The sequence below is a fragment of the Centropristis striata genome, chromosome 22 (assembly GCF_030273125.1).
Source record: "Centropristis striata isolate RG_2023a ecotype Rhode Island chromosome 22, C.striata_1.0, whole genome shotgun sequence".
Classification (NCBI taxonomy): Eukaryota; Metazoa; Chordata; class Actinopteri; order Perciformes; family Serranidae; genus Centropristis; species Centropristis striata.
In genome coordinates, this window is record NC_081538.1 from 12475356 (window position 1) to 12489669 (window position 14314).

At 42.0% G+C, this 14314-nt stretch overlaps 1 protein-coding gene, 1 long non-coding RNA gene and 8 other non-coding genes across 12 annotated transcripts; 7 read left to right on the top strand and 3 right to left on the bottom strand.

Moving 5' to 3' along the window:
• The first annotated feature begins 378 nt into the window (after nt 1-378).
• On the top strand, nt 379-4292 carry LOC131960776 (uncharacterized). 3 transcript variants are annotated; one of them, XR_009389751.1, is made up of 8 exons: nt 379-447; nt 1488-1603; nt 1768-1839; nt 1990-2598; nt 2703-2812; nt 3074-3154; nt 3259-3417; nt 3519-4292. It is a non-coding gene; the product is annotated as an uncharacterized LOC131960776 (long non-coding RNA). The 3 variants fall into 3 exon arrangements; XR_009389752.1 differs by having other exon boundaries at nt 397-1603; nt 1990-2459; nt 2545-2598; XR_009389750.1 differs by having other exon boundaries at nt 397-1603.
• A 12-nt stretch (nt 4293-4304) lies between these two features.
• On the top strand, nt 4305-4387 carry trnal-cag (transfer RNA leucine (anticodon CAG)). Its single transcript has one exon. It is a non-coding gene; the product is annotated as a tRNA-Leu (tRNA).
• A 210-nt stretch (nt 4388-4597) lies between these two features.
• On the top strand, nt 4598-4669 carry trnaq-cug (transfer RNA glutamine (anticodon CUG)). Its single transcript has one exon. It is a non-coding gene; the product is annotated as a tRNA-Gln (tRNA).
• Nucleotides 4670-5225: 556 nt separating this feature from the next.
• On the top strand, nt 5226-5297 carry trnaq-cug (transfer RNA glutamine (anticodon CUG)). The gene has a single exon. It is a non-coding gene; the product is annotated as a tRNA-Gln (tRNA).
• Nucleotides 5298-6814: 1517 nt separating this feature from the next.
• trnag-gcc (transfer RNA glycine (anticodon GCC)) lies at nt 6815-6885 on the top strand. Its single transcript has one exon. It is a non-coding gene; the product is annotated as a tRNA-Gly (tRNA).
• A 200-nt stretch (nt 6886-7085) lies between these two features.
• trnam-cau (transfer RNA methionine (anticodon CAU)) lies at nt 7086-7158 on the top strand. The gene has a single exon. It is a non-coding gene; the product is annotated as a tRNA-Met (tRNA).
• Nucleotides 7159-7371: 213 nt separating this feature from the next.
• Nucleotides 7372-7454, bottom strand: trnal-aag (transfer RNA leucine (anticodon AAG)). The gene has a single exon. It is a non-coding gene; the product is annotated as a tRNA-Leu (tRNA).
• Nucleotides 7455-10219: 2765 nt separating this feature from the next.
• On the top strand, nt 10220-10292 carry trnam-cau (transfer RNA methionine (anticodon CAU)). Its single transcript has one exon. It is a non-coding gene; the product is annotated as a tRNA-Met (tRNA).
• Nucleotides 10293-10505: 213 nt separating this feature from the next.
• On the bottom strand, nt 10506-10588 carry trnal-aag (transfer RNA leucine (anticodon AAG)). Its single transcript has one exon. It is a non-coding gene; the product is annotated as a tRNA-Leu (tRNA).
• Nucleotides 10589-12022: 1434 nt separating this feature from the next.
• Nucleotides 12023-14001, bottom strand: LOC131961095 (uncharacterized). Its single transcript, XM_059326367.1, has 3 exons — nt 13918-14001; nt 13659-13811; nt 12023-13254 (listed from the first exon to the last, which is right to left on the bottom strand). The coding sequence occupies exons 1-3, from the start codon at nt 13999-14001 to the stop codon at nt 12214-12216; spliced, it is 1278 nt and encodes a 425-aa protein (XP_059182350.1). The 3' UTR covers nt 12023-12213.
• Nucleotides 14002-14314: the final 313 nt, after the last annotated feature.

A 14314-nucleotide genomic window follows, 5' to 3' on the forward strand; every position in this document is an offset into this window, starting at 1 on the left:
TGGGGTGGCACCTGGGGGGTCCAATCAGATTTCAGGGGGATCCAGTGCTACCCCGGCCCCCCTCTAGCTCCGCTTCTGCCTGTGATATGTTGGTCTACAAACGTTTTCAATGACATTTTGTTAAGGGCACACGATTCCGCAGATATATAGAAACACAAATGAAACCAAAACCTGTTTCCGCCCGGTCTCGAACCGGGGACCTCTCCGCGCGGCCGCCGGGGATTCTTTAGCTAAAACTGCCTAAACCGAACCCCATTCATTTCCTATGGTAGTGCTAAACCACTACCGATGTAATATATTTTTGGCCTCTAGTATGCGCTGTGGGGGCGCTGTTTAGAAAACCTGTTGCCTCCGGCATCTCGCTGTCAGAGAGTGAAGAAGAGAGAGTGAAGAGTTGACCATAGACATATCTATGGAGTTGACAGCACCTTAACCTTACGTCAAACGGTAAATTAACCTACATTAATGATGAATGAAGAAATGATTATTGACCAAACATGTAGTCATTCTTATACTATTAAACCGCATATGGTTTTAACCGTGTACGTTAGCCTCCGGTTTACCAGAGTCGGCTAAAAGACGCTAACGCCGGTGAATTAGCCGTTCTACCACATCTGTCACTGGCATCCCCTTGCTGTAAAACAATGGGGGCTGCTGAGTTTTTGGGGGGAAATTGGATGTTTCTGGGTAAGCCGAATAGATAAGGCCGTTATCAACCATCGTTATCAACACACACGGACCGTACTTCTGTCCTTCACAATAAAATACAGTAGCCCTACAGTAAAAATACAGATGGACTTTTAAGATCCTAGCCCGAGCGTTTTTACTGCTTTCCCTCATCAGAGTTACTTTCGTGTTGTAATGTGACATGTTAATCTACATGTGCATAAATGAAATTTCCCACGTAGATCATTAATTATGTATAAATCTATTGAAATGACGCTTACCATTAGCCGGTAGACGATACATACACACTGAATACTGTCCGGTAGACGTGAGATATAACGTAATAAAACTATGACAGTGTTCTGGCTGTTCATTCATCCAGTTGTGAAATGTAACTAGTACATTTACTAGTACCGTACTTAAGTACAGCTTGTACTCAAGTGTATCCATAATGTTTCTTCTAAACTTTTTTTTTTTTGTTTAGTTGTTCAGTACAAACACGCCTGCTTACACAGGTGCAGCAGTGTGTGTGAAATGTATTTTATCTATAAAGGATGCAGAGGGTCAATTCAATGAAAGTTAACCATTAATAACGGTGTGATGAAAATTATTTTGGGTCAAAAAGGGTTAAGCATGATGTGGAATACAGGACTTTACTTGTAACAGGCCAGTTTTACACTGCTGTATAGCTACTTTTAATTAAGTAAAATATCTGAATACTTCAAAAACTTCACACTTCATTGTTATTTAAGTCACATGACCTGGCAATAGCTGTGAGATTCAGCATCAGTTAAGGTGTTAACTCCCCACTATGCTCTAAGCTGTGTTCCAGGGACAAAGATGCATAAGCTCCAACAATACCTGCAGAAGAAGCAACACCTAACCTTTGCCTCTTCTCAGATGAAGCATGCCTCACAAGCTCCTGCTGAAGCTATGGGTAGGTCGTGTTTTCCATTTGTTTTGTCAAAAAGATGTATATGCTTTCATGGTATTTTAGTACACCAAGTGGAATAAACTCCCATCATGTCCGTGGTGGTCGTACAAGCCTAAGTATTGTGAAGACATATTCCTTTATTCTAATCCTCGTGTGTTGCATTATAGTGATGGATGAAGATATGGAGCTGGAGAGAGCGATGCTGAGTATCTCCCCTTCCAAGCATCACATGGAGAGCTGTGAGTAAATATGTGTTGTCTTTTATTTGTTTTGTTTTTCTGCTGCCTTAAGATTCAAAGTTTTTTACGGTATAGTTTGTGTATTCCTTTTTATGAAAGATATATATATTCATTATATAATATATATAATGTTTTGTTTGTGTTATGTAGCCGTTCCTGCAACATCCTCAGCTGCCAGACCACAAGAGGCTTCAGGAACAGAAAGAGGTTCTTAACCAAAACGTCCTGTTGTCGATAGACAACTGTGGGAATATGAATCCTTATCCCAAACTGAAGCATGTCTTAAATCGTTCCGTCTCAGGTTGACCACGTTCTGGTCGTGTCTGTGTTTTGGTGTTCTACTTAAGAGTCCTAGTGACTATGAATTGATTCCAGTCATGATGAGGGTAAGTATCATTCCTTATTCCCTTATATAAATAAATGCTAAAACTGCTGTGGTGACTAACACTTGAATGCATGTGTTTGCAGTGTGCCATGTTGCTTCCCCTGCTCAGGCTCAATTATATGACTGAATACTGAATATTAATCCATACAAAAAAAATGAATGTGTGTTAATGAATGTTTTCTTTACATATTCATGTAAGAAACCGTCTTTCACTATATCAAGCTGAGACAAGCAGGTGAAGCAAATCATGAGTGCCTTTACTAACGCCATTTTTTGATAATTGCCAAAATATAAATAATTGACAAGAGTTCCTTTTGTAGTGTCATCTGCTAGACTGTCCACACAGACTGAAGTGAAGGGTTCACAAGGAGATGGTAGATGCATCATATTTTTGTTCATCCATTTAAAACCTTCTGTTGTAATGCCTGCTTTTGTCCATTATAAACCATTACTTGTTGTGGTCCTTCCCTCCATGCAGCCTCAGCTCTGCAGTAGTAAAGAGACCAGTGCCCCTGCCTAAGGAGCTGATGTTCCTCTTACCACAAACAGAATGTCCTCTGCCAACAAAGACAACTGTCACGGTTCCAGGTGTGTATCATTTTAACTGTGTTTGCATCTTAAAAATATCCATATGCAGTGTCCACCAAAACTGTTGTAAATCCTTTAAAATCAGTTTAATCGTTGTAATTCATATACTAGTGCAACTTTAGGACTAAATGTAAACAGCACTGCAATTTACAGGCGTTTTAAGGACTACTGCATGGATTCTAAGTGTCATATTACATTTATTTATTTATTTATCTTACTGTGAATAATAATTAAGTGTTTATTATGCTTATATGGTTTCAGAGACCCTTCTGATGCCTCCTGAGACATCCACAGAGCCCAGTCAAGTGCTACTGCAACCACCAATTGCACAGCAAGCTCAAAGTGAGTATATACATTTTTGAATTTGGTTGTGTGAATGCCAAAGAGATAAAATCAGCTAACAACGAAATCTTAATCAATTGCTTTGTCTAATCTTGTCTGACTAGGTCAGCCTTTACCCAAGCCATCAGCCGTCCGCAGCATTCCTCCTCCACAGCTGGCCGTCCTCACAATCTGAGTGACCTGACAAGAAGAAGACTGGCCCTGCTGCTGAGGAGCATCCCCAGAGCATGATGCTGCCACCACCATGTTTCACGCTGGAGTTGGTACGTTTGTGGTGATGTGCAGTGTTTGGTGTTTGTCAAACATAGTGTCTAGTCTGATAGACAAAAATCAATTTCATGAGCTTTTTTTCTCTCCCATTCAGCTGGTGGCTCCGACTGGTGAAGAACCCGGGCAACATATGTTGTATGTGCATTCTCTCCTATCTGAGCCACTGAGGCTTGTAACTCCTGCAGAGTGGTCCTAGGTGTCTTGGTGACTTCCCTCCCCAGTCTTCTTCTTGTCCGGTCACTCAGATTGTGAGGACGGCCAGCTCTAGGCAGATTTAAACAAGTTCCATTTCTTAATGATGGTTTAACTGAACTCTGTGAGATCAGTGAGCTTGACATTTTTTGTAGCCATCTCCTGACTTATACTTTTCAATTATCTTTTCTCTGAGTTGCTAGGAGTGTTCTTTAGTCTTCATGGTACTATTGTAGCAGGAATAGTGATGGACCAGAGACTGGACCTCCCAGACACACATGTTTTTATACTACGATCACTTGACACACATCAGCTGTACTCGGGTGATCTCCATTTCACTAACTGTGACTCTGCTGCATCAACTAGCTGGAACTCTGTTGAATTAGGTCAGTTACTTTAAAGGGTATGAATACTGATGCAATCATTTATTTTACCTCATATATTTTTAATTAATTGACATTATTTTGTAAAAAAATCTGTTTTCACTTTGATATTAAAGAGTTTTTTTTGCAAATTCTTTTTAAAAAGGCCAAATTATATTGACCATTATTTCATGCGTAAAAGCAACATTTTATAGGCATTGTATATAGTTTTTTATTTTTATGTTTTTATGTGCTGTGTATGTATGACCTTGCACTGTGGGCTCTGTCTGTTAATAAATAACACATTCCATTTACTAATGGATAATGTCAGGATGGCCGAGCGGTCCAAGGTGCTGCGTTCAGGTCGCAGTCTCCACTGGAGGCGTGGGTTCGAATCCCACTTCTGACAGCCTTTGTATACTGGAACTCTTTGCTGTTTCATTATAATGAGAATTTAATTATCTGTATGTTAGAAGACACACATGTGACGAAATATTTGATTTGTACTTCTTCAGTAGCATTCGTGAGCCTATACGTTTCCATAATGGAATTTGCACCAAGTGTTTGTTTAGGGTGTTCCTTGATTAATTTTCATTACAAAGTGTTCTTTTTTTTTGGAGGTTCCATGCTGTAATGGTGAGCACTCTGGACTCTGAATCCAGTGATCCGAGTTCAAATCTCGGTGGAACCTTACTTGGTTATCCCCAACTATGGTCTTAACCCTGTTAACATCGTTCAAATCACCAGGAGAGGCCAGTAGCGGGCAGTGTTCCAAGTTGTCTGTGGGGGAGCTGCCCAGTATCTACAGACATGTCAGATTACCTTGAGGTGTCATCCTGTTGTTTTTTTCGACTGTGCTTATAGTCAAAGCACATACCAGCTACCCAATTTAGAAAATCAGGATATTTTTTCAAAATTTTCAATAAATATGGGCTGTGTTCAGCCAGGATGACCGAGCGGTCCAAGGTGCTGCATTCAGGTCGCAGTCTCAACCGGAAGCCTGGGTTTGAATCCGACTTCTGACAGCCACTGTTTTTCACTGGAACTCTTTCCTGTTTCATTATATTTAGAATTTAATTATCTGTATGTTAGAAGGCACACATGTGCCGAAAGATTTGATCTGTACTTCTTCAGTAGCATTCGTGAGCCTATACGTTTCCATAATGGAATTTGCACCAAGTGTTTGTTTAGAGTGTACCTTGATTAATTTTCATTACAAAGTGTTTTTTTTTTTTTTTTAGAGTAGAGGTTCCATGGTGTAATGGTGAGCACTCTGGACTCTGAATCCAGTGATCCGAGTTCAAATCTCAGTGGAACCTTACTTGGTTATCCCCAACTATGGTCTTAACCCTGTTAACATTGTTCAAATCACCAGAAGCGGGCAGTGTTCCAAGTTGTTTTTGTCGGAGCTGCCCAGTATCTACAGACATCTCAGATTACCTTGAGGTGTCATCCTGTTAAATTTTTTCAACTGTGGTTATAGTCATAGCACACACCATCATGCCGAATTTAGTATATCATGATATTTTTTCAAATTTTTCAATAAATATGGGCTGTTTTCAGTCAGGATGGCTGAGCAGTCCAAGGCGCTGCGTTCAGGTCGCAGTCTCCACTGACAGCCTTTGTATACTGGAACTCATGGTGTAATGGTGAGCACTCTGGACTCTGAATCCAGTGACTTGAGTTCAAATCTCGGTGGAACCTTACTTGGTTATCCCCAACTATGGTCTTAATCCTGTTAACATTGTTCAAATCACCAGGAGAAGCCAGTAGTGGGCAGTGTTCCAAGTTGTCTTAGAGGGAACTACCCAGTATTTACAGACATGTCAGGGGTTCCATGGTGTAATGGTGAGCACTCTGGACTTTGAATCCAGTGATCCGATTTCAAATGTTTTTACTGTCATGTCAGCATTGGTGGTTCAGTGGTAGAATTCAGTTGCTTTCCTATATTATTTTCCTAAATTGCTTTAAGAAGGAATATTTGTAAATAGTGTGAACTAATCCATACTTGAAAAGAAATGTAACCAAGTTTCTTGTGTTTGGCTAGTGTTTGGAGAGAACATCTTTTATTTCTCTGCAGTTTTCTTTTTGAGATTGGTGTTTAATGCATACACATGAATATTTACATGATTCTTATCAAGGTTATCATCTTCTTTGTTGCTCTTGGTTGGGAAGTACAGTACAGAATGTGCACTTGTATGTATGGCCAACGCAGTGCCTCACTCGATGACACTGCATTGCGGGTAAAGTTGAGCATTGATCTGTCATGCTGCGTCATATGTCATGATGAGCACTGTTGACTTGAACTGCAGCAACATGAGATCAAATCTCAGGGAAGCTCAATTTATGAAGAGCCCTCACTGGTGTCTGAACAACTATGCATAGTACAGTCGTGCACGCTATGCCATTTGCAGCTAGCTATGGAGGAATACGATTCAAGTCATTTTCATTGGGTTGGATTTGTAACTATTTAAAAAGTTCCATTCATATTTTGTGGTATTTCTACAATAATCCTGCTTCCTCTGACATGTGGGAACTTTGTTTCATCCACCAGCAGGGAGCCACGGCAACTGGCACAAATGACGTCGATTGTAAACACCCTGTCCCTTGTTAAAATAAAGCAAGCAGCTCCTGTCAGTTTTGGATTCCCTCGAACTGGGGCCGCAGCGGTGAGAACGCCGAATCCTAGCCACTAGACCATCGGGGAGTCACTCAATAGCAAGAGTCAATAGCAAGCTGCTAACGGTCGTGGTGATGCATTTGCAGTATGCTAGTGTTGGGGGTTTACTGTTATTTGGGACACCTGGGTGTACTAGGACTTTCACTTGCCATGAGAGCATTGGTGGTTCAGTGGTAGAATTCTCGCCTGCCACGCGGGAGACCCGGGTCCGATTCCCGGCCAATGCAAAAGATCGTCAATCTTGTTTATAATCAGTGGTTACACAAGTACCAGAATGCAATGAGCCATTAATTGGGTTTTGCCTAGTGAATAGGATACATGAATGGGCCATGTGGCTGCTGGTTGTTGTTTGAAGCTTCAGCACTCCCTTTTGTTCATGTTCATCAACACATCTCCGTTTGACCAATGCAGTCTCACTTCCTTTTGTGCCTCGTTGGCGCAGTAGGCAGCGCGTCAGTCTCATAATCTGAAGGTCGTGAGTTCAAGCCTCACACGGGGCATGAGCTTTTTTCTCTTTGTGTGTGGGATAAGTCCATTTTCAGTCAAACACTCAACTGTTTGACAGGGTGCTCTTATCCTGGGAGCCTGGTTTCCTGTCTCCTCCTTCTAGTAAATAGAGACTTGAAAAGCTGCCCGTTGTTTTGGATAACCATACAGATCATTAAATTCTAAATATAATGAAACAGCCAAGAGTTCCAGTGAAAAACAAAGGCTGTCAGAAGTGGGATTCAAACCCACGTCTCCTGTGGAGACTGCGACCTTAACGCAACGCCTTGGACCGCTCGGCCTTCCTGACTGAAAACAGCCCATATTTCTTAAAAATTTTGAAAAAACATCATAATATAGCGTAGTGACACTGTTAACTAAGTAGTTCTCATCACGGATGGATTACAAAGACAGACAGAGTGACACAAAACAACAACAAAAAGGGGCGAACAGGCATTAAACACCCATATAGCCACACGAAAAAACAACTATATAAAGACCAAAACAATTACAAAGTGAAACAACAAAACTACAAAAGACGCAAATCAACAACAAATTGAGGCCAGCAGGCAATATACTATAAACTCTGTGAGGTGGTGGGTCGCTTTTCATGCCTTTGCCGAGGGAGCTACTGTTTCAAGCTGAAGCAAGTTGAGCTAGCAACAGGATATATGAGGAATGCACAGTTAGTTTGGTCTTCTCTATTTTAATCTACTATTTGTTGAACAGTCAGTATGTACGTTTAAAAGCCACTCCTTCGAGCCGGATTTGAACCAGCGACCTAAGGATTTCCATGATTAACACTACGTGCTGTTTTCCCTCTACAGTCCTCCGCTCTACCAACTGACTATCGAAGGGGGACGGGGGGGGGAACAGCCACTAGCAGCAACATTTTTACCAGGGGAAACCCAGGTCCGATTCCCGGCCAATGCAAAAGATCATCAATGTGGTTTATAATCAGTGGTTACACAACTCCCAGAGTGCAATGGACCTTTAATTGGGTTTTGCCTAGTGAATAGGATACATGAATGGGCCATTGGGCTGCTGGTTGTTGTTTGAAGCTTCAGCACTCGCTTTTGTTTGTGTTGATCAATTAAGTGTTGCCGCATTTTGTGCCTCGTTTGTGCAGTAGGCAGTGCTTCAGTCTCATAATCTGAAGGTTGGGAGTTTAAGCCTGACATGGATCCTGGGCTTTTTTCCCTTTGTGTATGGGATAAGTCAATTTTCAGTCAAACCATCAACTGTTTGACAGGGTGCTCTTATCCTGAGAGCCTGGTTTCCTGTCTCCTTCTTGTAGTAAATACATGAAAAGAACATCAGAAGATGCTTCAGTTGGTGAGATGTGAAACGTCAGACACCACACCACACCACACCACACCAAAGGACCATGTCAATTCTATTGGACCTTTGCGCTTGGTTGTGATTTGGGAGACCTTGGTGTACTAGGACTTTTTACTGTCATGTCAGCATTGGTGGTTCAGTGGTAGAATTCTCGCCGCAGACACGGGTTCCATTCCCGGCCAATGCAGCAGATCTTCATTGTTGTTTGAAATCAGTCATGGCACAACTACCAGAGTACAATGGGCCTTTAATGGGGTTATTCCTGGTCAACATATCTCCCTTACACCAATGACGTGTAGCTGCATTTTGTGCCTTGTTGGTGCATAGGTTTAGGTGCATCAGTTTCTGAAGGTCGTGGCCCATCCCACTGGTTTCACAGACTTGCAAAAGATTTTGTGGAGATTGTTCCATTCACAGTCCTTGTGGCTCTAATGCATCACTGTTCTAGAATGTTATGTCACAGGCTGCAGTTGCTGAAAACACACCCAGACACATCGTAAGAGGTGAAAGGCAGTGGGGCTGGACAGTTTCTCTTTATTGATAACCAAGTCCTACAAGGATAAGGTGACAAGCTGTATAATGGGACAAGAGTTAACATTAGGAAGGTCCAAATCACTGGCAAGGTTTCCAAGGTAAGTATATTTTCCTAAATTGCTTTAAGAAGGAATATTTGTAAATAGTGTGAACTAATCCATACTTGAAAAGAAATGTAACCAAGTTTCTTGTGTTTGGCTAGTGTTTGGAGAGAACATCTTTTATTTCTCTGCAGTTTTCTTTTTGAGATTGGTGTTTAATGCATACACATGTATATTTACATGATTCTTGTCAAGGTTATCATCTTCTTTGTTGCTCTTGGTTCGGAAGTACAGTACAGAATGTGCACTTGTATGTATGGCCAACGCAGTGCCTCACTCGATGACACTGCATTGCGGGTAAAGTTGAGCATTGATCTGTCCTGCTGCGTCATATGTCATGATGAGCACTGTTGACTTGAACTACAGCAACATGAGATCAAATCTCAGGGAAGCTCAATTTATGAAGAGCCCTCACTGGTGTCTGAACAACTATGCATAGTACAGTCGTGCACGTTATGCCATTTGCAGCTAGCTGCAAGTTCCATTCATATTTTGTGGTATTTCTACAATAATCCTGCTTCCTCTGACATGTGGGAACTTTGTTTCATCCACCAGCAGGGAGCCACGGCAACTGGCACAAATGACGTCGATTGTAAACACCCTGTCCCTTGTTAAAATAAAGCAAGCAGCTCCTGTCAATTTTGGATTCCCTCGAACTGGGGCCACGGCGGTGAGAACGCCGAATCCTAGCCACTAGACCATCGGGGAGTCACTCAATAGCAAGAGTCAATAGCAAGCTGCTAACGGTCGTGGTGATGCATTTGCAGTATGCTAGTGTTGGGGGTTTACTGTAATTTGGGACACCTGGGTGTACTAGGACTTTCACTTGCCATGAGAGCATTGGTGGTTCAGTGGTAGAATTCTCGCCTGCCACCCGGGTCCGATTCCCGGCCAATGCAAAAGATCGTCAATCTTGTTTATAATCAGTGGTTACACAAGTACCAGAGTGCAATGAGCCATTAATTGGGTTTTGCCTAGTGAATAGGATACATGAATGGGCCATGTGGCTGCTGGTTGTTGTTTGAAGCTTCAGCACTCCCTTTTGTTCATGTTCATCAACACATCTCCGTTTGACCAATGCAGTCTCACTTCCTTTTGAGCCTCGTTGGCGCAGTAGGCAGCGCGTCAGTCTCATAATCTGAAGGTCGTGAGTTCAAGCCTCACACGGGGCATGAGCTTTTTTCCCTTTGTGTGTGCGATAAGTCCATTTTCAGTCAAACACTCAACTGTTTGACAGGGTGCTCTTATCCTGGGAGCCTGGTTTCCTGTCTCCTCCTTCTAGTAAATAGAGACTTGAAAAGCTGCCCGTTGTTTGGGATAACCATACAGATAATTAAATTCTAAATATAATGAAACAGCCAAGAGTTCCAGTGAAAAACAAAGGCTGTCAGAAGTGGGATTCAAACCCACGCCTCCCGTGGAGACTGCGACCTTAACGCAACGCCTTGGACCGCTCGGCCTTCCTGACTGAAAACAGCCCATATTTCTTAAAAATTTTGAAAAAACATCATAATATAGCGTAGTGTCACTGTTAACTAAGTAGTTCTCATCATGGATGGATTACAAAGACAGACAGAGTGACACAAAACAACAACAAAAAGAGGCGAACAGGCATTAAACACCCATATAGCCACACGAAAAAACAACTATATAAAGACCAAAACAATTACAAAGTGAAACAACAAAACTACAAAAGATGCAAATCAACAACAAATTGAGGCCAGCAGGCAATATACTATAAACTCTGTGAGGTGGTGGGTCGCTTTTCATGCCTTTGCCGAGGGAGCTACTGTTTCAAGCTGAAGCAAGTTGAGCTAGCAACAGGATATATGAGGAATGCACAGTTAGTTTGGTCTTCTCTATTTTAATCTACTATTTGTTGAACAGTCAGTATGTACGTTTAAAAGCCACTCCTTCGAGCCGGATTTGAACCAGCGACCTAAGGATTTCCATGATTAACACTACGTGCAGTTTTCCCTCTACAGTCCTCCGCTCTACCAACTCCGCTAAAGCTGGGGAACAATAGTCTGGATGGGGGGGGGGAAGAAGAAGGAAAGAGGGGGAAGAAGGGGGAAGGAGAAAAAGGAAGGAAAAGAAAGGAAAAAGAGAAAAAATGGAAGGAACCTGTAGCTATTTGTGTCTCTGCTGTCCATCACAAGTAAAAGCACACATATTCTGGGCTATTAATTTGAGAAATCTAACCAAACATGACACTTTACTGCAGAATAGCATAGGAGACTCTTGATCAAAAGGTCACCGGTTCGATTCCACCAATTCGATTCGATTCCACCATTCCACCAAAAAGAGAAAAAATGGAAGGAACCTGTAGCTATTTGTGTCTCTGCTGTCCATCACAAGTAAAAGCACACATATTCTGGGCTATTAATTTGAGAAATCTAACCAAACATGACACTTTACTGCAGAATAGCATAGGAGGCTCTTGATCAAAAGGTCGCCGGTTCGATTCCACCATTGGAACATGAGGCCTGTAAGACAAACTACTACCAAGTGATATCAAATGTAACTAAATGTACTTTTATTCTCATTTTTACATTTCTGAATGAAGTACTGCAACAATGTAATCATCTTCTCTGAATGAGTTTGCATGTTTGCAGAAAAAATGTAAGACACTCACTGAAATGTAACAAATTTGTTACAAATTTCACACACACAAAAACACTCACAAACAAACACTTGTGTGAAATTAAACCAGAAAACCTGAAGCAATAAAAACAGAAATAAATTAAACCCACTCCAAATATGGAAAATAATTAAATTTAGGAAATATTAGCACAAGAATAACAATTTAAAATAGAATAAAATAAATGATAAATACCAAAGTAAAATAAATGCAATAAATAAATAAAAACAGAAAAAATTTAAAGTAAGGAAAATTTAGAACAAGAAACAATTTAAAATAGAATTAAAAAAGATAACCAAAACAACATAAGTAAAATAAATACAATAAATAAACAAATGTAGAAAATAAAGTTAAGTTAAAGTTAAAGTTAAAAAAAAAATAGAACAGCAGTAAATTAAGACATTTTTCTTCTTTTAAAACTATTTACATTATATACATATTGACAAAGAATGTCACTCCACTTTTTTTTCCTCCCTCTTTCTCCTCATCTCCTCCATCCAAACTTCCAGTGGCATACTGTTGTTTTGGGGACAGTATATATGCCCATAATACTGCCCATGACCGGTCTCCTTGTTGCGCGGCAGGTGGCACTGACGGCATTTGTTTTTTTCGACCGTGCGGGTGTAGGCTCTCCGGGTCAGCGGTGGTGAGGGCAGCGGGCCAGACGGCACAATCTGTCTGCTTCCAGTGGGGGTAGCAAACACAACTGGCACAATGACAGGGCTGGGGTTTGGAAGCACAGGAGCTAGATGTGATGGCTGGCTGAACAACTGCCTCTGAGCTGCTGACTTCCGCTTATCCACTGCCTGTCCAACCGTACTCTGGGGCAAGTTGTACTGATGTTGGGGACCAGGCCGTGGTGGTACAGCAGGAGGGCGCACCTGAACAAGCGGAAGAGGCCTCGCAGCAACGGGGACAGAGTCAGGCAGGTTGACCCCTTGCAGCAGAATGCTACTGTCCTGCCTCTTCAGTCTCTTATTGTGCCACTGGGTTAGAGTTGTTTGGTTAACATCAAACAACTGCAGAGTCGTGCTCCCCATCACTGTGGCATTCCCCAGGACCAACTGCCTGATCTTACTGTAGTCAGTCAAAATCAGAGTCCATCTTGTCAAGCTGTAAGTGCCCTGTTTTTGGGGGCTCTTGTGAATGTTGCACAGCTTGACACAGATGGACTCTACAAGACGACTAGAGTCTGGCCACTGGGCAGGAGATCCTGAGGATCCCAAAACACAACGTGTTGTGCTCTCCACGCCAGGTGTAAATTCAGGTCTCTTTTTAGAGCACCTGAAGCGTCCTGTTATAAGGCGCACCTGGTGACGTGCAGCATATGCCACCCGCTGCTGGTCATATGGCAGGAGGTTCTGCCACAGCCCTACTATGGTACTGGCCTGCTGATTGGTAATTGTCTGACCAGTAACAGTCCTCAGGCCCACCAGGTACTCAGCCAGGCCATCCACTCTGTCCATCCCTGGGATGCCACGCGCATCAACAGCCTGGAAAAGGTGTAGGAGCATACATCAAAATTAAAACACAATAACACAACTAAAAAAATACAGCTGTCACAGTCACAAAACACCAACTACTGTAGGATGTTCTTCTTATCAGACATATGGATATAGATGAGTATTTTGCTTTACAGGTTTTGACTGCATCTGGTGTCTTCCTCAGAAGTGTCACCTGATGTTGCTGTGATGTGTCACACCAGCTGATGTCACACAGAAAATCAGCTGAGAAGACACCTCACAACATCAGGATATTCTTCTGAGGAAGACGCCAGTTGCAGTCAAAATATGTCAAGGCAATACAAAATCACACGTCCATATCCATATGTCTGATTAGAAGAACATTGGTGATTATCAAATGAAGTCATAATGAACTTAACTGAACTAGGACTTACCGCCTGTTGCACAGGTGCTGCTGGGGCCAGGGTAGGTGCCCCAGAGGGACCAACAGTTGATGTGGAGAGAGTGGCTGGTAGGATGTTGAGGGGGCAGGCAGAGGCTGTGGTGGAGGTGACAGATACTGATCCAGAGGACAGGGTGTGTTCAATCTGTTAAATGTAATAAGACAATTATTAATACGTATCAAAGATATTTAATACATTGACAAGCAGGACATTAAGACCACTGACACCTTTTTGATACAAAAAGACTAACCAGCTGTTTCTCAGGGACTGCTGGGGTGGAAGTGGCCATTCTTGACCCAGCTGTGGCTGCAGCTGCAGCGGTGGAGGCAGTCATTGTGAAGGTGGTGGAGAGTGGAAGGGCAGAGGCTGCACTCGTGGCACTGGCTGACTGGTCAGAGGACAGATGAGCCTGAAAAAAATAAAAATAAAATAAAATAAAATAATACATCATATTACAAGTGCAACAGATGATATGTCACATAATAAGAATACTTACCAGTTGTGACCGTTCAGCAGGGATAGGAAGGGCTGACTGAACAGAATGTGTGGACTCACGCACAGGCTGTAAAATGTTATACAAGAAGGTGATTATAAAAATGCATTAAATTGGACTTCATCTTTGTGCATAATTACTTCATTAGCATCAT

Coding starts and splice junctions, on each gene's coding strand:
- LOC131961095 (XM_059326367.1), bottom strand. CDS start 14,001: ATGACTGCCTCCACCGCTGCAGCTGCAGCCACAGCTGGGTCAAGAATG. Junction 13,812..13,917: donor CAGTCCCTGAGAAACAGCTG/GTTAGTCTTTTT, acceptor TACATTTAACAG/ATTGAACACACCCTGTCCTC. Junction 13,255..13,658: donor CAGCACCTGTGCAACAGGCG/GTAAGTCCTAGT, acceptor CACCTTTTCCAG/GCTGTTGATGCGCGTGGCAT.